Below are 24,309 nucleotides of genomic sequence, written 5' to 3' on the forward strand. Positions count from 1 at the left end.
AGCCCCTCCTCCCGCACTCGCGCGCTGCGTCACACCCACGGTGGATAAAACCGGCTCGCTGGAGGCGCCTCGCTGTTCAGAGACGAGACGAGACGCAGGATGTGTTCAGAGCTCGAGTGCGGAGTTTGTTACCTGACGTTCAACGCGGGCCGGCGGTGTCCGCGGGAGCTCCACTGTAAACACAGCTTCTGCGAGAGCTGCCTGCTGGCGCTGGCCCGGCCCGGCGGCGCGGGGGAGGGCCGGTCCATCGTGTGCCCGTTGTGCCGACGGACCACCTCCATCTCCGGCGAGAGGCGGATGAGAGCCGAGCTGAGGGTGGACGAGGGCGTCCTGCAGCGGCTGCTGGCCGCCGGCGTCCTCGAGCGGGAGGATGGGGAGGAGGTGGACCGGGAGGCGGAGGAGGAGGACGCTCGGACCCGGTGCCGGTGTGAGGAAGAGGAGCACGCGGCGCCGGGCGAAGCTTCGGACGAGGAGGGCGTCGCTCCCGCGGCCATCAGCGGCGGAGCGCTCCGGAGGTCTCTGAGGAAAGTTTGGAAGAAGATCAGCGGAAACGGCGCACGGCCGCGCGGAGAAAGTGAGTAGCCGAGTGTGATGCAGGGAAACGTGGTTGTCGGTAAATCAAATTACGCGAGGGACCGTTTTTTTGTTTAGGATAAACAATAACTGTCTTTCTACGGATCTGTAGTTAATAAAACTTTTCCTAACCTCCGTTTCCTCCCACAGACTGCATGACCGACGCCGACCTGAGGAGCATGGCCATGATGGCCTGCTACATGTTCTGAGCGTCGACGTCCGCAGACGCTGGTCCAGCGTTTTCAAGTTTTCCCTCGGCTGATGATGATGATGATGATGATGATGATGATGAAGCCCAACCGACGTGTCGCAGATATTCTAACATTCACCTGTTCTTGTTCTGTATCTGATCAACACGTAGCTGTCACTCATGAAACAAAGGTGCTGAAGAGGCTCATCTCAGAGCTGTGTTAATGCAAATGTATGCGCTTATTTATTCTTCATAAAGTTATTTCGACTGTATATTTATTTGATACCTGTTACATATTTAAAGAAAAATAAATATGTTCTGTTCTTAATGAATTCTGGATGTGTTTAATTAAAAGTACACAGTACTGACAGAAATGAGTCTCATTCAAATTCAGGAAAGAATCTCCTAATAATGATGGGACAGAGACGAGAACTTGGTATAAGACTGCTCACAAAACTATGAATTATATATATTTAATTTATTTATATACGCTCAAACCGTCCTTCAGTTTGCCAGGAAGTGGGTTAACGACCCAGGTGAACAGCATTGTCTCCAATCAGATTGACAGCCAGCAGCTGAGCTCCTCGCTGCTGTGACCAGTACATGGTCTGTTCACACTGCAGCAGCGGCTCCTCGTTTTGGAGCAGCTTTCCCATTCACGTGGAGGAGGCCGTTGATCATGGCGCCGCGTCTCGCCCTCTCAAGGTAAAAGCCCGTTTCAGTCTTCCTGCAGCACCTTTCACGCGCGTAGGCGTTCATACAGAACTGCAGCAGGACTCCTGCGTGTGTTTTCCCTTCTCCCACAGACTCCTGCATGTGTCTGCGCTGCTCTGTGCAGCTGCTCTGTCCCTTTTCACATGTTCAGGTGAGTCATCTCACAGCCTGTGCGTTGAATCGTTTACCCTAAAACTGAAACTTATTTATTGCCGGGAATTTTATTTGACATGTTTAGACTTGGGAAGGGTGGTGGTTTCCCCTGACGAAAGAGAATTATTTATCGTAAAGTACTGGCATAGAAAAAAAAATATCTCAAGCTTAGTAGACCACATTTCTGACCTTTGACCCGATACCAGTTTCAGTATCACATTCTATCCAAGCATAATTCTTTATTTTCCACTTCCAGCCAGTCCAGTATTAACCCAAGTGGACAATGGAGTGAAGCACGGTGTCCTGAGATCTATGTACAGTTCTCACAACCAGAACCCCCCCTTCTACCTGCCGCCAGAAACTGGCCGTGAAACCAGGACAAGTGAAAGTCTCACACGGGTCCCGTTAATCATTGACCAGGAATCGTGCCATCAACAGTTTAGTTATGACCAAAACAGCCCGCACAACAAGCAGCCCGGAACAGCAGCAGGTGGCGCGTGGAGAGGACACCGAGGTGGAACGAGGCCAGGCGGCAGCAGGTCAGACAGGCCACAGCCCAGAGGCCGGTACCGACCCGTGGACACGGACGCGTCTTACAGTGCTCCACAGGTCATAAGGAGGTCGCCTCAGGCGGAAGCTGGGAGCCGCGTTTATCTTTTCCCACAGCTTTGGACGCCCGTAAATGCGCCCAAACCGCCCAAAGAGGCAAAGTACCCGGGCGTTTTGTCCTTTAAGGTGGTCGATGATGGAAGCGATTGGACGTATTCAGACTTTTCTTTTCGTCTTCACCCGAACAGAGACTATTGGAGCGCGGCGCTGACTCCGCGGGGGCGCTGCGGCGACAGACAAGAGGCGACCGGGCTGCGGAGAACACCTGCGCCTCGCGCACCGTCACTCGCACAAAGGTGGGACGCCTTCATTAAAAACCACCCGAGCCCGGAAGCACAGGCCGCGTCCGTGACGGATTCCACCCAGAGGGAGAACTCGCACAAAAACGCCCCGTCGTATCCGTTTAAAGACCCCCAGGCCTCGGTCCACCACGGGGCGACAGCTGGGTTCGCCGCGCGCGGCTTCGGCAGCGTCTCCTCCGGGCTCATACGATACGAAGCCCCGTCCGAGGACGCCCAGCGCGCCCCCGACAGCGCCCGCGCGCACGCTCCGACCGCACACCCGCCCGCGACCAGCGCTCCCCCCGCACGGCTCCGCCCGCTTCCAGCTTCAGACAGAGCATCGGAAGGTTCGGCCCCCGTGCGTGACGCAGGGGCCCCCGGCAGCGGCGGCCCCGGCAGCGAGCGACCTGTCGCAGCGCGGCCGGCGAGTGAGGCTGGAGGGGCCGCGCGTGACGGCGAACGCGCAGCGCCCGCGAAACGTCTCTACGGCTTCAGGGGGTTTGAAAGCCCCGCGAGGAGCGCAGGGACGGAGCCGCCCGTTCTCTCTAAAGGAAGCCTCAATGCGGTGGAAACTAGGGATGCATTTACGTCTCTGGGGCCCGGGTTCCACGGAGCATCAGCTACAACACGAGCAGAAGCCGAGGCGACGCCCACACGCCCCCCCTCAGCTCCGTCTGGGTTCCAGAACGAGGGGACTGACGGTGGTTCCCGCGTGGGCAAAGACCAGAATCCCAGACAGGTCAGAGTCTCTGCAAAAGCACACGGGCTCGGGGGATTTAGCATTCGGCCACACGAGGGAGCTGAGGCTCCGGTTGGAGAACCAGACGAGCCGCTCCCGCAGGATTTGGAAGGTTCTGAACCCAGGGGCGCACGAGCAGAGCAAGGTCCCGGCACCGATTCGGCTGATCTGAGACCAGCAGGGGGTCCCACATCTGAGCCGGGTGGAGCTGCAGCAGAGCAGGCGCGTGCCCCCCACTCCCCCACCAGCAGCGTCGTCAAGGCCACGCGCGTGACGGGGAAACGCAGGGACTGGCCCCACGGCGCCACGTTCTCCAGCAGCGCCGCACGCGCAGCCATAGTCAGGCCGCGCAAGTGGCCCGTCGGCGTCCCGCACGCGCACATCGTTGGGAGTGCGTCATTCCGCCGCTTCGGGGCCGGCGAGAACGGTTTTAACTCTACAGCTACAGTTGAAGAACACCGTGTTAAACGCGAAGGGGGCGACGGTGGGACGGAAACGCCACACGCTTCGGTCAGTGGTAGAAAGAGGCCGGTTCGGGTTCGGTGGCAGAGTCCGACCCCGAGAGGAAAACCGTCAGCGCTGGATCTCCTGCGCATCCGCCGAGTCAGCGACGCTGGCGCCTCCTGGCAGGCGGTGGCAAAGCCGGGGCGGTTCCAATAAAAGCTGGAATTAAGTAGTTGTGGTTTTCTTTTGGGTGATGCGGGTGCTGGGAGTTCACGTATGAGTCACTTAGTTGAACAGCTGGGAAGCGGCAGAGTTTCCAGGGAAAAGCACAAGTTAAACTACACAGTACACGAATGTTATATAATGTATGAATCTAACCCTGTGTTCTTTTTATGCCAGAAAAATAATAAACAATGGACATAAGGGGAAACATTCAATGCACACGTACCCACAACAGACTATTATAATTATTAGGAAAATTCATTATTAATAGAATAAAATGAGAAAAAACACTGCTCTCTAGTTTATTTAAGTGATGATCAGTCATCTCAGTAACTTGACCTGGACAGGATTCATCTGGTTTTAAAACGTTTGCGCAAACCGTTATCGCTTCTGCTTTTTCTATCGGCGCGGTCTAAACCACTCGTAACGAGCCGGTTAAAAGGAATCTGAGGCGGTTCTTTGAAACGCAGCGCGGCTTTAATCACGTCATCAGCTCCCTGAAACCGTGTGATTCGTGGATGATGTACACGGGCCCAGCGCGGCCTTCGGGTCAGAACATTAGCCTCTGTTGGTCGATGATTTGCATCATGCAAGGTCAAGTATGAACTTGAGGCACTTGAGGCTTTTTCCAAATTGATTGCGTTCCCATTCCTTGTGTCCTCCTTCCCAGGCACTGGCACAGATTTTCTGCCTCCTCTTTGGAGAAAGGCCTGAAGGAGCGGATCTGTGTTAACACGCTGACAGATGGAGGAAGCTGAAGGTCCCTTTCTTCACACAAAGACAGTTATAGAAGAAAAAATAGTCTTGTATTTACTGTTTAGGCACAGATTTAGTATTTGTAACGGCTGACAGGAATATCCTTACATAACCTCGTCCACCGCTGACCGACCTGGTGCTCGGCCGCATCCGAGCCACTAGATGGCGCCACGCGTCCATTTGATCGCCCCGCGTGCGGTCTGGACCGGACCACGCTGCTCTCCCCGTCCGTCAGGAGGGTTCATAACTTACACGCAAAAAGGAATTTGCAAAACAAGTTAAATAGACGAGATAAATGACATAATTACTGGTGTGCCGTTTGGGCTCCTTCATCTTAAAAACGTACAATTAGGAGGCAAAAAGAACCACGGGACCGCTTCAGGGCCACTGGGTCCACGCTAATCCCACATCCAGGCTCCAAACACGTCGCTCCGCTCCACCTGACCCTTCGAACGTTCCCATCAAGGTTCTGCTCAGGTCCTGCTCCTCGGGCTCAAAGGGGCCCCGAAGTGTGGAAAGGGAGGGAGGGAGGGGGGCTGCCAGTCAAAATTACACACATTGTACATCGCCCCCCCCCCCCCCCCCCCACACACACACACACACTCATACCCGTGGAAAGCGGGACTGTCCACTTTCCCATAGACTGGAGGTATGAAGGAGGTCCGACGTGTGGAGGCTTTCGTGGGGCGTGGGTCCGACGGCGTCTTCAAAGTCGCCCTCCTTTGTGCAGAGTGTTTGTGTGTCTGGTTCACACACACACTCTTCTTTTCTTACAGCGTGTACTCGCCTATAATATTCCCTGTGTGTGTGTGTGTGTGTGTCTTGATGCAGACAGTGTGGTGTTCTCTTGCACCCCCCCCCCCCCCCTCCTTTCCTCCCCCCTCTCCCCCAGCGGGGGAATTCTGTACCATGTGTCTGCGGTTTTCAGGGAGCTTTCAAGGAAAATAAAGCACAGAGGCCCGAGGAGCGCCCCCTCCACCGGCACCACTCCCCCAAAACGCCCTCATTACCCCCCCCCCCCTCCTCTCATTGCACTCGCTCGCTCACTCACCCGCTCCATGTGGCACTTTGTGTTTCCACCGTTTCAGCTTCCTCTTTTATGAGAAACCGCTAGAATTTTACACAATTTTCTGTCGTTTTTGAGCAAATTGATTCCGACCCACAAACTGACTTCACTCGACCGGGTTCCGACGGCGGTCTTGCACGACTCTGAGAAGAGACGCGTCGCTGTTCTTCACTCTTCAGTGATTACTGTCAGCTGCCTGTTGCTTAAAAACACTGGTTAATGGTTGAGTTAATTACAAACTGTGTGTGTTATGGGGGGGGGGGGTGGAAGAGGCCTTTAAAACAGCCTGACTGCATTCCTGTCAAGGTCATGGATCCTGTGTTTGGGATCAGGCTGACGTTTCCTTTCCTGTCACTTCACTGTGCCATCTGGACGTGTTGCTTCACCCTCTCACCCCGTGCAGCCCCACCCACCGGGGTCCCGTCCGTGCATCAGCCTCACGCCCTGAGCTGGACCGCCCTCATTTTGCTCTCATCTGCGTCTTCTCCGTTCGTTTGAGAGCCAGTTTTCATCAGGCTGCTTCTCTGCACCCGCCTGATGCGCTGTTTTTCCCAAACACTGGATTTGTGAGCAGTAGCTTTCTTCCCGCATCCATCACGGAAACACATAAGACTCTATTGTTGAGTCAGAAGCACCGTGTGTGTGTTCCTCACTGCAAACCCGTCTACCTCTGAATTGTGTGTTGATATTTTTCAAGCCTAATCACTGTAATGTCTGTTTTGGGCCCAGCGATGCTCAAACAGGGTGGAGTGTAGTCTTAGTAAAAGAGCTTTGGTCAAAAGCGTTCTTGCATCTGTGTTCAAGCAACTGATCAAAAACATCTGCCCCAATCCCTGATAATTGTCGTGCTCTGGTTCAGACAAATGACAATCGTGTCTCAGATAAAGTGGAAGCTAAGATCCCATTACCCAGAATGCATTGCCACGCTTACCACGCGATTTTACACATGTTATAATAACATCCCAAATCTGGCCTGTCAAATGTCTGCAGATACATCTTCATCACGCGTTAGCTCATTGTACATCATAACATATTAGAATGAGAGTGAGTGATGGGGAGGAAGTCATTTGGGAGCACGGAACTGGGCTGAAATTAATTCTCCCACATCAGCCGTGGGAGCTGCAGCTATTTCCTTGTCCTACATTCAACGAGCTTCCTGTGGTCTGCACTGTGGAGGAAGTCATAAAGACAGGAAGACTTCCTGTATTGTTGCCAACGGGCTGCAGCGCGGACCGTGCGTGGCCTGCACAGCCAGGGAGCAGTGATGTCAATGCCATGAACAGCAACGCTCGGCGTCAGGTTGAGTGGTGCGTTTCACACAGGCTGCACACAAACACAGAAGCACCACTCCAGAATAAGATATGATCTGGAACACAGTGAAATAAACAGAAGAGGCAAAGTGTGCAGTGTCTGTTAGAGACAACAGGTCAGAGCTGCTGAGGATCCAGTCTCTGAACTGCGGAGGCGCCGGAACCCTGCGAGGACACAGCACGACAAAACGCACAACACAACAAGTTTATCTTTCAAAATAAAATAAATGTGGAAGTGTGGTGAAGTTCAAAGTTCAACCTTCACCTTGGAAACCACATTAACGGTGTTTGAAAAGGTGTTTTCATAGCAGATGCTTATCAGCCGACGGACTTTGACAGGTGAAAAGTTTGTGGCCTGCTGAGCGTTATTCTGGCTTTTCATTCACACGGCTCCAATCTGAACACAGCAGCTAATAAAGCAACAGAAGAACAGCTCCAAAGGGACCTTGAGCTGCATCCCACACAGTACATTACAGTAAGTGCTGGCTCTGCAGCGGTGGGACTGTGTAAATATTTAGGCCCAGCGCGTCACGCAGCAGGGTCACTGAGTTGCCCGGCGCCTATGGGAGCGTCATGTAAATGCAGCAGCGTTCGGATCGGGTTCACCTTCACGCTGGGCTGCTACCACACGCAACGAGGATCCGCCCCACAGGTCCATCTGTTGGCACCTCCCGGTGGTTGAACCCCGTGTCCTCTTCTGCTGGCTCCCGCCCAGCACCCCCCCCCCGCCGCCCCCTCCCCTCCCTCGTCTTGACCGGAGATGTTGCCACCGCGGCGAAGGGCTGGCATTGTCGCTGCCCATCACCACGACAACCAGATGGCCGCTGTGCCAACTACCCCCCCGCGCGTCCGAGCGCGGCGATAGCGCTCCACTGTTCCGTCATGCTCTGCTTGTGGATGCCGTCGTCGCTGGGAAGGATTCTCATACTTCTCATACCAACCACAGCGTGAAATCTGAGGGGTTTCGTTGCATAAGAGTGCACGTTGTCCTCATCAATGCATTCAGTCATTCATTTAATCAGTGCAGCGCTAACTTTCTTCTTAATACAGCATTTACTGCACAGAAACACTGCTTGTGCAGGAGCATCACGTGGAACAAAGTGAAGGTTTCAGTCGCCAAGCAGCTTCTTCCTCTCTCATAACCTTATTTTACCCAGAAAGAAAAGTGAGACTTTCTACAGCTGCAGGCCTCATTTCCGTTCATTCCTGCAGCGCCTCCGCGGCCGCGCTCGCACTCGCACTGTGGGTTGGATTTCTTGGCCATCTGTGGTGGTTGAGGACGATACGAGATCCCGTGCGCGCTGGCGCTGAGGAGAGGGAGAAAGCCCGGGTTTTACCGTGCCTTAAAAAGCTTATTTAATTAAAGCGAGTGTTGAGCGAGCGGGAGGCTCGTATCACACGCGGCCTGACCCGCGACGTCGCTCGAATTACCAGTGAGGCCAGTGCTTAGCTCCGCTGGCCAGCCGCCAGCCTCCAGTGCAAATGATCGTATCAATGGGAGCGATGGCGGAGAGTGAGTTTGTGGATTTTAATCAGGCCGTTTCCTCTTTCCACATCACAGAGCCACACGTGTGCTGCGGCCGCGGCCTCCGTCTGTGTTTGTGTGTGAGTCGAAGGCGGCGCGTGTGTGTGCGCGTTCGAGGGGCTCGCGGCGGCTCGCGCAGATGTCGGCACTCGCCTCAGGCAGTAAATCGTCTTCCTCCCGTCTCCTCTCACATCAGTAGCTCTGTTGTGTTTTCTGTCACTTTTGAACAATTATCCCCGTTCGCATCACTCTTGGGGAAACTTGGCAGTTAGTCACACAGACAAAAGAAACCACAAGTCCTTCTGTTGTTTGGCTTCTCGCTCAGAGTCAGGCTTTCTTTTTCAAGCTCATGCATGGGAACGGCAGTAGAAAGGGCTCAAAGCAGCGCCTGTCAGGAGGGATCTGAGACGCTGGAGCAGCGTGGTCTTCAAATCCCCCCAGGAATGCTGGCCGACAACACGCTGGAACTCCGGCTGCGTCCGCGCTGCACCCCATTCAATAGTAAACATCTCTTATATGTCCTGCAGGCGCCGGCCGACTAAAATGGAGCTCTTCCAAAATGGCCTCTGCCACATTCAAAGACCAATTCACCCTCATCATGTCCACGTGTGCATTTTGTCACCTGCCCAAAACCAGGGGGGTCCAGATGGATCCTACGAGCGGCACCAGCGCCGTCTCTTTAAACTCTCACACGAGTAAAATAAAATATCACTCGTGTTTATTTGAAAACCCTGATTACTGTTGTTGTTAGCGTTAGCACACGGTTTTATTTGTGATTTCTGCATTTTGTTCAGCTTAACACAACAAACCTATTCTTGGTGTTGCCAGACGCTGACTCGTGTGCGCTCACAAACCCAAGTGTAGCATGAACAGAAGCATGTGTTGGTCGTGAGGGTGAGCGGTCGAGGATCAACTCGGACTCGGCCGCTCTTCCCGTCTCCCTCCGATCCCTCGTCTGCTCAGCATCAGCGCGTCTCGCCTGTTCCCTGGCGTCGTTCCCGCCTGCTTAGTAAGCAGGAGGCTTTCTAATGCGGATGTAACTGCCTTTTCGCACCTGGATAAACACCCTCGCCACCACAACACACCTGGAGGAGCCACTGCACACAGAGCAAACGGGCAGAGAAACAGCTTACAGCAACAACAAGGGGAACAGCGGTGTGTCGGGTCCCAGTGAAACGCACTGGAACAAACAAGTGGTCAAGCCACAGAGAGAGAGAGAGAGAGAGAGAGAGAGAGAGAGAGACCATGCTACCTGTAGAGATCAGCTCAGCTGGATGAAGGCACTGGAAGCGAACATGGCTTTGCTTTTAACTGTTTAATGATCAAAATAGGTCGTCTACTGCTGCAACGTTTGATATCCTACACAACAGACGTAAAACTGTCTACATCAAAGGTAAATGAGACAATATTTTCATTTTGGACTTCCCAGTGGAAGAAATTCAACCAATTAGGACAGCAGCAACGCTTTCCTGCGCCTTTTAGGAAACACCTTTACATCAACAATGCAAAAAATGAAGTCATTCAGCCACTGAAACTGACGGAGGATTCGTGGTATTTGGCTGTGGTTTACATTAGGCAGGCGAACGACCTTTAAATGGCAGGATAACCACGCTGAAAGCAGATCAGTGCGCGCTCTCCTCTCTAAAATACAGGTACCTTCAAGCTTTTGCTTTGGCTGAAAACTTCAATATGTTGCTGAAAAGTTTTGATACGAGAACATTTTCCAAAGTACATCAGAAACATTTCAACTGAGTGTCATGGGTTTGACTGCGGCCCTGCTTCGAAGCAAACGACTCGGATTCGCGCGTTGGCGTCCGAGTGCAGGTGTCGGTCTGCTCGTCATTGTTCCGCCCCAGTCGGTCACGGGCCCAGAGCGAGAAGAGGCTCCTGAACGCCTCACGGCAGCCGCAGACAGACACATGATCACAACACACAGCTACAAAGACGCATTTTCAGGTTTCAGTTGTTGCTTTTCCGTGGCCTTTTCTTTCTCTTCGTGCATTTGTGTTCATCCACTGGTCAAAGTCACAGGCAGCTTCAAGGTTAAAGCATACGCACGTCTTCACAACGACCTTCTATCGCGGAGCCTCACGAGCAGCCTGCCAGTTGAGATATGTCACGGTTCGTCCCGTCGCTGCAAGAGGAAACAACCTAATGTAAAAACAACGCAAAATGTCCAGACTTGAGAGGTGAGAGTTGCTTCTTGTGTTGCTGTCACACTTGAGGACAGCTCAGTCTTTCTTGTTTGGCACCGACGGCCCTGCGATGCATCAGTCCTGCATTATTAGGCCAGACAGTCCCCGACGCCTCCGACTGGGGCTTCGGCTGTCAGTCAAGTGTCAGCACGTCTCATTATCACGGACAAACACAAACAAGTCGTTTTAAGAGAACTGTACGGCCACACCAGACCAAATACACACACAACAGGCTCGATAGACTCTGCTAGGACGGTCAGATTAGCGCTAGCTGCTGAGACACAAAGACCAAACGGACAGACAGGCACTTAAGTGCTGATGCATAGCAGAGATTAACGTGAGAGCCGGAGACGGAAAAGAGGGAAGGAGTCGCAAGGAAGGATTTAGTGTCAAAGAACTTTCATTTCAAGCTCTTAAAAAATGTAAAACCACTTTCTTTAAAATGTTTGGTAGATTAATGTATAAAGTTTTTGATATTATTTAGTTGTTTTGTTAGATTTATACTTACAAAACAGAAAAATGACGACCCCCCGTCTGGTGCTTAAAGCAGGATGCTGACGGCGACAGGGTTAGCATTAGCATGGCTATTGATAGGATCTCTATCCCATCCCTTAGCATCCTAACAGGAAGAGGATTAAGTCAGACACAAGTGTCTGAAGCTAATAGCCCTAATGGGATTGCCTGGCTTTACATCAGGTGTCTGCAGCCGGAGACACGTTTGCTATGTCTATCCTAGCTAGCGAGCTAAGGTGTCCCTGCGCTACAACTGCTTCTTTTGTATCTGAAGCCCGTTTAATAATTTTGGTGAATGGCTTTAATAGAATATTTAGATTGAAAAAAAAAAAGAATCAGAAGACTTAAAGCAACACAAGCTACGAGGAGCAGGAAGCTAACAGCAGCTAAGGTAACGTTTCTCACAGTAGACAGGAAGCCCAGCAGATTGCTAGTACCATTATTATTTACGTTAGCAAAAATGCAGCGTTCACATCATACTGGATTAATGACTTTTAAAAATGTTGTTATAATCTAGGGAAAGGTGCTAAATTACACCTTTTCTTTTTATCTTTTGCACAAATCATGCAAACATGACCTACCCAAATAAACAGATGCAACAGGTTTGAAATCTTACCTTTTACTGTTTTCAATCCTATATGACATGAACGCAACACAAGCTTACACCAGTGCTACCCACCTTTGAATATATTCTGCTGCACTCTTAACTACATACATCAAATCAAGCACAAAAAATAATCATTAACCTCAGTTGAAGTTCTGTAAAATGGCTACAATCACTAAACGAGGCACTTTTTGAGCAAGTACATATTTCTATACATTTTCTTCAGGATTTTTCATACACGAAATAGTCAGTCATTAATGTTGCTCTGTAAGATTTGAGTTTCTGACTTGCATAAAAAAAAAATAAAAGAAGAAGAAAAACACCATTCTCCATTTTTGTACCCTTCGATGGTTGGCGGCTTTCACTCAAGGAATGAGAGCAGCAAATAGATTTTTCAAGAATGTCATTTGGCACACGTCCCGGTCGGTCTCCACAACCGGCGAGATAAAAGCGACGAGGGGAAAAAATTGAAGCGTCTTCCATCAGTCTCTGTCAAAGTGCTTCGAGGGTGTGTCTGATCCAGCTGCCTTCTTGATGTGACGGTGTCGCAGGAGGAACAGGCGGCTTCTGAAGCCGAGTCGTTCCACTCATTCTCGCCAACCGACATCAGCACTCTGGACGGAAAGAAGAGAGGGAACGCTTCGGTTAGACGTAGAACAAACAAGTCCGAGAGGAACACGAAATGAACAACACCACATACAGTGTCTCCTCCATATCATGTTAATTAGACTATCTAATGTGCGGTATCAGTATCTGCTATCAGCCCAGGGGAACACGGTGACCCTAAACAAACAACAGCCATGCAACATGACCAAACCGGCTGGAAAATGACTAACCGAGACGAGAATGAAGTGACAACGGCAGCAAGACAGCGAGGACGCCTACAGCTGCAGGCGGGAGTCGAGTGTGTGGAACCCAGAGACCCAGAGGACAGGTTCAGGATCCTCAATGCAGCGTCTTTTCCGGCCTCGTGCGCGCTTTGCAGAGGCTGAACGGGACTCACGGGGTCATTTTGCACCGTGTTGTCGTGCAGCCGGGTGAGCGGTGGGTCGGACCGGGACACGGCAGCAGCACATTCGAGGGGTCGGCCCGCTTTCAGACAACGTGCCTGTTGTTGCTGGACACCCCCCCCTCGACACGGCCCGTTCTCGCCGGGCTGTCGTTTCCAGAAACCTGCCGTTCCGCTCCGTCGTGGTTGAGCTGCACATTCTACGCCCGGGTGCCTTTCCAGCTCACGTGACCTTTAGGGACGAGCGAAGGCTGTGTAATTGTGGCCAAAAAACTGTTGATGCTTGTGGAACATTGTGAAACGTAATTATGCCAGGATAAGATTATCAGCCTGATAATGGCCCAACCCGACAAATGTGGGGCAACCACAAACAATTATGTGTTGCAGCCCGACGATGTTTTAAGTCAATACTGCGGCTGCTGCTCGCTGTTTTGGCATAAACATAGTTTAAACAAACAGCTGATTAAATTAAAAATTGCTGCTCATGCCGGAGTTTTAAAATCTGACCTCTTTAAACTCCCACTATGTAGGATCCACGTCTATAGAGGACCACACAGTCTGGAACATGCCAGATTCATTCTGTGACAGAGTGACGCCCAGTGCTTTCGCCCCATGTGACATGCAGTTGACCTGCATCACATGATGCGCAGGGCCTTTCTACACAATGCCAGCGCTCATATCCTCCTTGTAACGTATATAACTATGTTCTAATGAAAGAGTGGGCCAAGATCCCGAATAACGAGTTCTAGACTTTCAAATTAAAGCTTGATCACGACCACCACACACACCACACAATGGCCTTTAAACGGGCTCATTGCTGTCTAATGTGATGACTCACTCCAGAAGCTCCGAGGCCTTTGGCCAAAATAACAAGTCCACACAGCTCGAAAGAGAGCGAGCTCCGAGAGCGCCCCGTGTCGCGTTCCCTAAAATTTCCCAGCAGCGTTCGAGTCTCTAATTGCATGAGGGTACTCTGTATTTACGCCCCTCCCTCCCTCCTGCTCCGGTTTGTGTCTTCCTGGTGCAGTGAGCTATATTTAGTGCCCGTTCAGCACAGACGCTGCCCGCCAGCCGGTCGAGCGGCGACGGCCCGATCCGAGCGGTGGAGGAGGAGCGGAGCGGAGCGGAGCCGCTCCTCGTCCAGGCAGGAGGCTCCAACACAGCAGCACAATTAATCAGGGCGGCCGAGCGGAGGGAGCGGAGGAGACAGGCGGGACACGCACATGCAAACACTCACGAAGCCAAGCAAACAAAACCAGGAGGAGAGGACCCGTGTAATTATGCCCACGACGTTCACTTAATGATGACCTTTCCCCAAATGGAGACATGTGCAATTATACGCGGGGACGTCCTAAACAACCGCCTGCTCCTCTTATATGTTTACTTCCACCCACCCACCGCGCCTCCCTTGGTGGCTGGATATCGACCTCACGCGCCTCCTCACATCCTCTCGCCGCTTGTGGGCGAATCGAAGGCGTAACGGCTGCGCCGGCGATCGCGTTGAGGGCTTCACTTGCCCTTTTTTCCCCCCAGACTGTTTAAATCAAGAGGCTGGATGAGGCTATCTGCCACCAAAGTCCATGTCTGGCCAATAAGTGTGTGTGTGTGTGTGTGTGTGTGTGTGTGTGAGTGCGTCATTAGGAGAGTCTGGGTCTATGCGACGCCTGAAGCTGAGCCAGCCTGGTCTCTGCTCGTAAATCGAGCGTGCCGGTCTGTCATTTCCATGCCACCATGACTCCCCCCCCCACACACACACACACAGAGCTGGTCTAAGCAAAGGGATGTGGGGCACTGGGTTCACCGGCCACTCACTTACTTTGGGCTAAAGGGGATTTTACTACACAGCAACTTGTCAGACGTGTGTCAGGCCTGAGAAACCAAAGCAGGAGCTGAAGAAAAGACCGAAGGGAAAGTTGTAAAAACACCACCAGCACGAGTTGAAGATTAATGAAAATCCCTGGAAATCCCCACGATGGTTATAGCTACATCCCGTTTTTTTTTAAGCGTCTCATGAGCCCCAGGCCAGACAATACGCGGCTCCTTGGATCCGTCTATCTGTGTCCATCTTTGCTAAAAGTTAAAGGCAAAAAAAGAAAAAGAGAAATCTAGGATTTCGAGCAGAATTGTCAACAGGAATCTGAGCCCCAGAGATTTACTGGTGGATCACGTCCAACTGCAGGAGAAGCCACTGCGACCTCTTACCTCCAGTACACGCTGAGGGAAGCTAAGAACCTCCTCCTGGAAATCATTAAGGAATTAAAATAATATGAGGATGCGAAAATCCCTGTTATCCCACTCAAGCCGTTTTTCCACAATGGCAGCGATTTCTGATTCCAGTGACTTCAGCTGCTGCACATCCCACGATGCTTCTATTACACGCCGTTCCATTAAATCATCTGTCCTGAGTGGGTGAGAGGAGCGACGGCGCAACACGAGCCGGGCCTCAGACATCAGGTCAGCTGCCGACGCACGGGCCGAGCGGCGGCGGCGTCCCCTCATTTCATTTCCCCCAGCGACGCCAGAATGTCTCACTTATGAAGATATAATGTTGGCAGCTCGACCGCAGCGCGTGTGTCTGCTTTCACGGCGCTCACTCCCACCCGTGAATCTGGCTCGGGTGCCGATGACAATTAGTTTAAAGCCAAACTCCACCCAAACGCTATCGATGAGCACCAGGAACTCGCGTCCCGCGGGCTTTAAAGGCCACTGAAGAGTTTGACAATTGCCTCTTCATGGAGGGTGACTCACTTATAATTACAGTGACTTACTGTTCTGCCAGAAAAAACAGTCAAACATATTATTTCCATTCCTCCCGTCCTCCTTAGGACGAGGCCGAGCCAGCGTGTGCTTCGACTCCCTGCGTCTCTGGTTAGAAACATCCAGAGACGCGACGAGAAGGAGGCTGTGGACGGCGGCTCGGTCACCGAGTCCCACCGTGCGCTCATTTAGCTGTGAAGGATTTAAAAAATAAAAGCGACCTCCAGTTTGTGGAAATGAAAGGTTTCACTAAAGCAGTGATGCGGAAAAGCTCCTGCTAAGGTCCTGGCAGGTGTGAGGCCACGCGAGGAGGTGAAACACAAGCAGCCTGTTGTGCTTATCTGGAGAAGCTTCAGTTCAGCCTCAGCGATGATGAGTGACAACCTGCAGTTCCTCTGAGGTACTACTGTATAAATACTGCCAGAGTAAAGACTGAGCGATTGCACGCGTGTTGTCTGTGTCTGTGCCCCACGCGTTAAATGAAGTGTTTGTAAAAAACTAAACCAGGAACACAAAATGAAGCGAACGTCAGCGCACGGCTCAGGTTCGTCTTCCACCTACACCTGTGTTTGTACAACCTTTCCTCAGTAGCTGTCAGAAGCACAGCGAAGAACCAAGCAGGCACGAACACGACCAGCTCTGGGAAACAATATGAGCAGAAACGCCGGCGAATGGATCAAAAGACACTTGTGTCAGTGGAAGCGTTTGAGGGCGAGAACGGTGGACGGGGGCGCGTTTTCTCGTAATGCCCAGCTGTAAATGCCCATATGTTACACCACACAGTCACACAGTTGGCAGCGCACATCAGCTGCAGGGTGGTTATTGCAACACACACACACACACACGCACACACACACACACACACACACACACACACACACACACACACGCTGTCAATCACTCCCACAGAAGCTACAACAGCCACAGAATGTGAGAAGTGTTTATCCAGGTGTGTGTGTGTGTGTGTGTGTGAGTGAGCTGCACACAATCGCAGGTGGAAACTCAGATGCCTACGCAACACTTCCACACACACACATCAGAAGCACATTAAGCAGTGTTAGAAGGTTCTGCCTGTTTTCCATGTGCTTTGCTTCTGCAGATTCGTCTGGACCGAGGCGCGGGCGTCAGCGTGGGGTCCCATTATGCGGCGACGCAGCGGGAGTGGGTGTGTTACAGCACACAGAGGAGCTGGAATGTGTGAGCGGCGGCAGCGCTGAGTCGGGGGAAATCGGGGCGGGAGAGCGGCGCCCGCGGCCTCACGTGCCGCCGGCGTCCCCGTGTTCTTGAATCGTGCCTGAACCGGAGCGGAGCGTTAATGGCGGTGACAGACGTTTACGGACGTGCCTGTCAACAGCCCGCGAGTGACAAAGCGCCAGCTCTTACGCAATTACGGCACATTAAAGGAAGCTGGCAGCGTTTGAGTGTTTGCTGTAGGCCGTTTACACAGTGTCACTGGGTTCATTACAAAATCAAACCTTCCTCTAAAACTGCTGGTGGAACTGAACATCTCTGCAGATGTTTTAACAGACGAATGGAAAATTAGAACATTTCGTTTGCAAATAAAACTCCTGCATCTCCCAACAACACAGACCAGAATAGAAGCTGTTTATAGAAACAACAAAGTGCAACTTAATCTTCTTCTGTGGCACCGGAGGTGAAGGGATGCGCCAACAAAATCACAGCTACTCCACAGCAAAATAATTCCATTTCCAATCTAAAAATAAACGTGCACTTCAAGAGGAGACAAGGTGTGTTTTCATTTTGTGATAAACGGCAGCGGTTGAGCCCAGTTTGGGTGGTTGTAAACAAGTGCTCGTACTCATGGTCCTTATGCAGCAGAACCTGGCTGCGGTGCTGGTATCTGACATGGACATCATGTTCTGGGACGACACACGGACGCAGCGAGCGCCACCTCATTCACCGCCATTGTTCGCTGACTCAGACCACCAGATTTATCTCTGTCTTTGTGCGTCGGGTCACTCCACCAGTTCCACCGCTTTCTGCCAATGTGACACACACACACACACACACACACACACACACACACACACACACACACACACACACACACACACACACACACACACACACACACACACACACACACACACACACACACACACACACAGAACAGGCATCTTGACTGAAGTCATATATGCAGTGATGGCCTAAACAGGTGGGGTTCTCACTTCTCAGTGAGGCGTTTCCCAGAATGCCTGAGGCCCCGTCCTGCAGCTTGGGCGTAGACAGACACAGGTACAAAAAAACACACAAAACCGACTGACAGAGATGCCGTTGAGTCGTACGTTGTGTCAGTCTCCAACAACTTGGATCCACACAATTTAAATAACAGTCAGCCGGAGTTTGTTTTTCACATCGTTACAGCTGGAAACACGATCACCGTGCGCATGTAAGATGCTGTAGCTCGACAAGTCAAATAGATTAATGAACTGATATGTGATGCACGGTTTCATTCCTGGAATGTCTCCATGTCCGAAAACCAAACAAGACGCCAACACAAAAGCTGAAAGTTTCCCCGTTTTACACTCTTTAGGTGCGTGTCTGTGTTCGAGGGCTGGTTTAGTCGTTTTAATCACCACTTGCTGAGAACTGCACATTGTGACACCACAATTTAGTAAAAACAAATATAGCGGTTGACTGTATAGTAACTCATCTATAACCACTGTCCAGGTTTATTAATGATTATGTTAAAACAAATTGTTCCTGTCTTTCACACTAAGTAACCGGTCACAGCTACTGTATTGGTGAAATGAAATAACAGCATTTGCTAATCAAGTTTTTTTTCCCCCTGGAAACAACATTAAGCTTTTAAATCGCTAAACGATGACGGGCGGCCTTGACATCGACTGGAGAATCCAAAGCTCATGTGATCTGCTTAGACGTGACCTCCAGTAATAGACGTGCTCGTCACCCACTGAACCCAACTCCACTCCGAGGTCTTTCGCCGTCCTCTGAGACGCGTTTCAGACTATTTAAAAAAGAAAAACCAGGGGTCCGGCTGCATCGGGTTTGGAAATCCTCTGTCTCACAGTGAGTGTGTGTGTGTGCGCGCGCGCGCACGCCAGCCACTGGCCTCTGCTCTGGTCCGAGGATGATTTGTGTAATTATTAATAGACAGTCCTGCTCCGTTTGTGCAAACACAGCCTCAAAGCTGCAGTCGAGCGACGCTACATGTTGCACTGTACGTTTGCATGTCGGGAGAGAAAGCCAGTGGCCAGGTTGTGCATGAATGCACCGACTGACAGCGGAGACGCGACAGTATGTCATGTCTCCAGGCTTGGCCAACAGGCACCACAAATATTTATGTACCGACGCTCTGGAGGCTCCGGCAGCGATGATCCTCGTCTCCACAGGAGGGAGAATTTAGCGAAAGAATCCTCCTCCTGCTCTCAATCACAGTCTCGCTTCCAGGCTCCTCGCCCGTCTCATCCCCTCCTTCGCCTCAACGTCCAGCGCATTTAGCGCTGCACTTCGCTACTGCTCAGCTCTCGATGTGAAACGGTCTGATTTACTGAAATCACTGTTGACTTAATGCCGTCAAACGTCGTGCTGTAGGTCCAGCTCAGAGTCCGCTCACCACACTGCAGCAGGACAATGACAGGGGACCCGAATGGGTGTAAACACCCTAAAATTAAACATCAAAGTCCCCAGAAAGCCTCACAGTAGAACCAAATAAATGTCAATGTGGTTTCATACAAGCTTTGTTTGGCAAATGTTACCTACAAATCAAGTATAGTTCAAATAAGTGCTGTATAATTAGAGTTTCTGAATATATGATTATTTGCTTCTGTTTCCATCACAGTGAACATTTATTTTTAACATTTCCTAACATCGTCAAGACTTTTAACAATCAGTTCAAAAACGAATGTAGCCTGAACACGGGTCAGATGTTCCTAAAACACACCAGCATGAAGCGATGTCGCACATGAGTGCAAACTGTGGTGCGTTTAAGGACCGCTCCGCGCACGAAAGCTGGCGTTCGAGACGTTCAGGAAAGACGAGCAGTCACAGCGTTGCAAGTGTCAGATGGCACAATCACATCATGCGCCGGTCGTGTGTGTGATTTATGAGTCAATGGCCCACAAGTCATTGGGAAACGAGTGTGTGTGCGTGGAGTCGAGCCGTGCAGACATGTGGTGATGTAACGAGCCCATGGACATCCAGCTACCAGGTCACATTAAACACACAGCCCATCCACGCGCTGACTGGTGTGTGTGTGTGTGTGTGTGTGTGTATGTATGGCGGTGATTCATATTCAGACTCCAGCGTCTGCGATCACCGCCGCCCCGCTGGGACGTGGTCATGGCGACCAGGCCCACGGGTCCGGGGCGGCGGTGACGTGCAGCCGGACACGTGCCGACAAAAACTCACGGGTTCCCAATGTTCATGAATACAAACAATTTCATTAATGACAAATGTAATTCGGCAGGAAGATAAACAGCAAAACGGCGGAAGCGCCTGCTCTCCATCACGTCCCGCTCATCCTAGCACCCTCCTGACCCCTCCACTTGTTTGTTCTTCACCAGGTATGACTAATGAGTAAACAGGAGAGTTCGGCGCATTTCATTTCCTCTCCGCTGCCAATTGGAGGCTTTTAATGCTCTGCTGAGGTGCCGCGATGCCTGCAGCGGAGGAGAACATCCTGTTAGCGGCGGCGGAGAGGGAGAGGGAGGAGGAGGGGGGGCTAATTGCAGATGCCAGAGACGGCCCCTGTCTGGGCGAGAACAGAACATCGCGTGCACGAAGGCGCGCCGGCGTCGATGCCGGCGCCGCAGGTGAACGCACGTGAACCAGAAACGCGCCGACGTGGCTCGCTCGCATGCGGGCGCAAGTTTCCAGAACGGGTTTGGTGGCAGCAGGTGCGGTTTCCACATCGTTTACGTTGAGCAGGAGAAGGAAAACAGTCAGGTTATGGTTGGCAAAGCTGCTGGAGGCTAATGAAAATGTGTTTTCAATGCTAGCACCCAAAAGCTGCGCTAACACGGAGTTTATGGCGATCAAACACCAGGTGAGTGCTGAAGGTTTGGTTCCGGATCCGGATCCACTGTCAAACGGTGGTCAAGTGTTAAGCGCTAATTTCGGACCCTGTGTCTCCTCTGGCTCTGGACGTATTGCCACTTGCGAGCTTCCCAGCATGTGATCGCCTTCTTGCGCCAGCAGCTACTCAGAGAACGCCGTGTCGTCCAGCGCGGCTTAATTGGAGCTAATTCAACGGTCTACTCAAATCAAGTCTTCAAGGAAGTGAGGAGAAAGGATTTCACAGCCGCTCCCCTGAGAATAACTTGACCTCCTCCGCTCCAGGAGGCTGAACCGGGTCGACCCGTCGTCCCCACCAGCCCTTCAGCGGACCCCCCGGCGCCGCCTCCGACCCCCTCTCATCTCCAGCAGCAGCAGCAACTCGCTACGAAGGACGCGCCCAAAGGGCACGCGGAGGCGCTAAGCTAACACACAATAACAATAACAATAACAGTACGCACACCCGCGTACGAGGCCTCCATGTGAGAGGAGGCTCGTTAGGAGGCGCTAATCAGCTTAGCGCTCTCCAATGCCCGCCGGCGCTAAGCTCTTCACAGACAGGCCCAGTTAGAGGAGCGGCGCTGAGCGAAACGCCGCGGCGCCGTCGACTTCGGGACGATCCCCCGAGGCGCGTGGGGGAACACGGAGGAGGTCCGAGGGGGGAGACGGAGAAGCCGGGAAACAAACCCGGAGTGAGAAGAACGCAGAACACCCAGGCGAAAAAAAGGCTCCGATGTTTTCCTGGTAGAGTGTGAGGAGGGGGGAATGAGAAGGAGTGTGTGTGAAAGCAGGGAAGCACTCCCCCTCCTCCCCCTCCTCCCCCTCCTGTGCACTCAGTAACCTTGCTGCTTTGGTGGGTGGCTGTGCGTTCTTTCGGGCAGCGCCGCGGCCCGACATACATCCCATACCACAGCGCACAATCAGCGCTCTGTAGCCAGGACGGGGCTCGTACCGGCAGCCAAGCACACACACATTCACACGCTACGTAGCGGCTAACGGGGGCTACGCGCCGCTCAACAAACAGACGGGTTGTGTGGACGCAAGGAACTGTGCGAGCTCATTGTTCAGTGGAAAATGTGCGATTAAAAAAAACCTCTGCAGCAACAGAAAGTATGAAGCAGTCTGCTTCGAGTTTGTTTACTCACATGGAAGTCATGAATATTGTTTGGACACGAGACAGTTAGCTTAGCACAGCAAGGATTTTCAACAGAGTGAAACATGATTATCTATAATGATCAAATCCAAAACATAAAAATTAAAAATACAAAAAAAAGATAAATTTAGCATTTGCTAAATCAGAGGTTGACAGATTTATGTGCTTTGTTGTATGAAATACTTTTCTATAATATGATGCACTTGAGAACTGTTTAGCATTTTAGTAAATAATGTAGGTGTTAGTTTAGTTTAAAAAGTTTTGTTTGAGGTTTAACACAAATGCTGTGTCAGTCAAGTTCTTTATAAGACGACGTTCGTAAATCAGGGGAAAGTGTTTGTTTGAAGGTAAACTGAAAGTCCCACAAATCCAGCTAGCATACATGTGCAGCGCTAACGCATTATGTAAGCGTGTGTTCTAGCAGGTGTCTCTGAACGGCACCGGCTCAACAAACAACAAAAGGCACATTTGATTTCCACATGGATTTCTGCAACTGCACCAACCTGGAATCTCTCCTCTGATCCAACTAAATCAAATCACGCAATTCATACAGTATCTGACTGATGGCCTCGCTCCAGAGTGACCCTACAAGAGGGCGCATTCATTCAAACGGCTCAAACTCGGCTGAAAGAGCCTTTAATCTCCAAAACATGATTGCGAGAAGAAAAAAGAACAGTCTGGTGCAACAATGACACAAGAGAGCAAACACAAAGTGTGTGTGTGTGTGTGTGTGTGTGTGTGTGTGTGTGTGTGTGTGTGTGTGGAGCAGGCCCACGTCAGTGAAGGCTATTTTAGCCATTAGCTGAGCAGCTTTTGTCTGATCCCTGACTGACTCTGTGATCCGTCTCAACGTCTCGTCACCGACGGCGACGCAGCCTCCACAGTGTGTGTCACCGACGTCTTTGTCCGCGGGTCCAGTCCACAGACTGAGGAGCGCGGCGGCGAGTGACCCGCACACACAGGTGTGACCATCAGAAGCCTCTCTGTCACATCCAGCGACAGCTTCGATAGCAACAAGGCTCAGCGCACACACACACACACACACACACACACACACACACACACACACACACACACACACACACACACACACACACACACACACACACACACACACACAGTCTGTCCAGCGGCGCCTCTTTGACTGACCAGGCTGCCAATACAATTCATTCCCTGCCACTGTGTTCTTGTGTGTGTGTGTGTGTGTGTGTGTGTGTGTGTGTGTGTGTGTGTGTGTGTGTGTGTGTTGCGCCAACTGCATGTGAATAAGGCACTAGTCAGTCAAAACATGACTAGAGTACTGAACCATTAGCTGAGGTTTTACTACCTAATTACCATTTGCTCAACTGGGCAGCTCACCAGAACACACACAATTGAAATCCTGTTGAGGGGCCTTTTGCATGAGCCTCTTAACCACTGAGGACGAGGACGAGCGTAATCGACTGTAGCGGTTTTCATGCTCTGCAGCCATGAACTTATCTACACATCACCCAGACGAGCTGTGGACCAGAGGCAAATGCCCGTAGCCGCTGGAGCAGACGTTAACCTGACCTCACCCTATAAACATGTCCGCCTGAGCCAACGTGGGATTAGAGCAGAGGAGCGGACACACACACACACACACACACACACACACACACACACACACACACACACACACACACACACACACACACACACACACACACACACACACACACACACACCTGGTGCTATCAGCTGATCGCTGTCCCTGTGCAGGATTCATGTGACAAGCACAAGAATGAGGCTTCTCGGGTATTTTTGGTGCTCTGACCTCGTGAACACGGCGTCAAAGTCAAACGCGTCATCGTTCTGCAGCTATCAGCAGGATCACACCGCGTACAAAGATCAAAGTGTGTGTGTGTGTGTGTAGGTACTGTATGGTGGCCTGATCACGGCCTTGGCAAGAGAGAGACAGGAAACACAAGCAGGCGGGCGACAACATGGAGGGAGAGAAGCAACGAGAGGCAAAGAGGAGGCGTCCGAGGCAACGGATGAACGCGGCTTCTTCACCAAGGTAACAAACACAACACACACACACCTGCTCATCCAACATGTGACCACACACAGCCACGACGTCCAACTCCCACCAGCCCCTTCCTAAACTCAACAAATGAGATCATTTCCAGCAGAACGCGTCTGCGTTCACACGCCTCAAACTAATGCTTAAACCTCTGGTGACGTGTGGTTTTAACGTTTATTCTGCAAAAGCAGCAGCAGCAGAAAACCTGGAGCTACAGTGAGAGTCGGCTAAAGTAAAAACTAAATGTCCAAGCCCCACTGATACTGGTTGACGGCTGCCATGTCCGTTTGTTTTGCAGACCCACCCATGTTCCGTTTACAGACCGACAACAGGCCACACGAAGACTCAACACAAGCTTCTATTAAAAGCCCAGTTTACACCAGGCGCTGTCTGGCCCTGCAGCTGGAATCCAGGA

General features: G+C 51.6%; 3 protein-coding genes across 4 annotated transcripts in view; 2 read left to right on the forward strand and 1 right to left on the reverse strand.

The window, feature by feature from the left end:
• Nucleotides 1–99: 99 nt before the first annotated feature.
• Nucleotides 100–1,095, forward strand: si:ch73-335l21.4 (E3 ubiquitin-protein ligase-like). Its single transcript, XM_029142755.3, has 2 exons — nucleotides 100–574; nucleotides 724–1,095. The coding sequence occupies exons 1-2, from the start codon at nucleotides 100–102 to the stop codon at nucleotides 780–782; spliced, it is 534 nt and encodes a 177-aa protein (XP_028998588.1). The 3' UTR covers nucleotides 783–1,095.
• A 206-nt stretch (nucleotides 1,096–1,301) lies between these two features.
• On the forward strand, nucleotides 1,302–3,932 carry LOC114851332 (mucin-19-like). The gene is made up of 3 exons (XM_029143107.3): nucleotides 1,302–1,468; nucleotides 1,570–1,628; nucleotides 1,887–3,932. Exons 1-3 carry the CDS (start codon nucleotides 1,443–1,445, stop codon nucleotides 3,917–3,919), a joined length of 2,118 nt encoding a protein of 705 aa, XP_028998940.1. The 5' UTR covers nucleotides 1,302–1,442; the 3' UTR covers nucleotides 3,920–3,932.
• Nucleotides 3,933–9,882: 5,950 nt separating this feature from the next.
• Nucleotides 9,883–24,309, reverse strand: part of si:ch73-335l21.1 (insulin receptor substrate 1-B) — a 31,637-nt gene continuing 17,210 nt past the window's right edge. For both annotated transcript variants that reach the window (XR_008696688.1, XM_029142876.3), the window contains one exon: nucleotides 9,883–12,508. Coding sequence is in view for 1 of the 2 variants with exons in the window: in XM_029142876.3 (XP_028998709.1) it covers nucleotides 12,501–12,508 (8 nt within the window). In the remaining variant the exon portion in view is untranslated. The remainder of the gene's footprint in view (nucleotides 12,509–24,309) is intronic.

This window comes from Betta splendens, chromosome 2, assembly GCF_900634795.4.
Source record: "Betta splendens chromosome 2, fBetSpl5.4, whole genome shotgun sequence".
Taxonomy (NCBI): domain Eukaryota; kingdom Metazoa; phylum Chordata; class Actinopteri; order Anabantiformes; family Osphronemidae; genus Betta; species Betta splendens.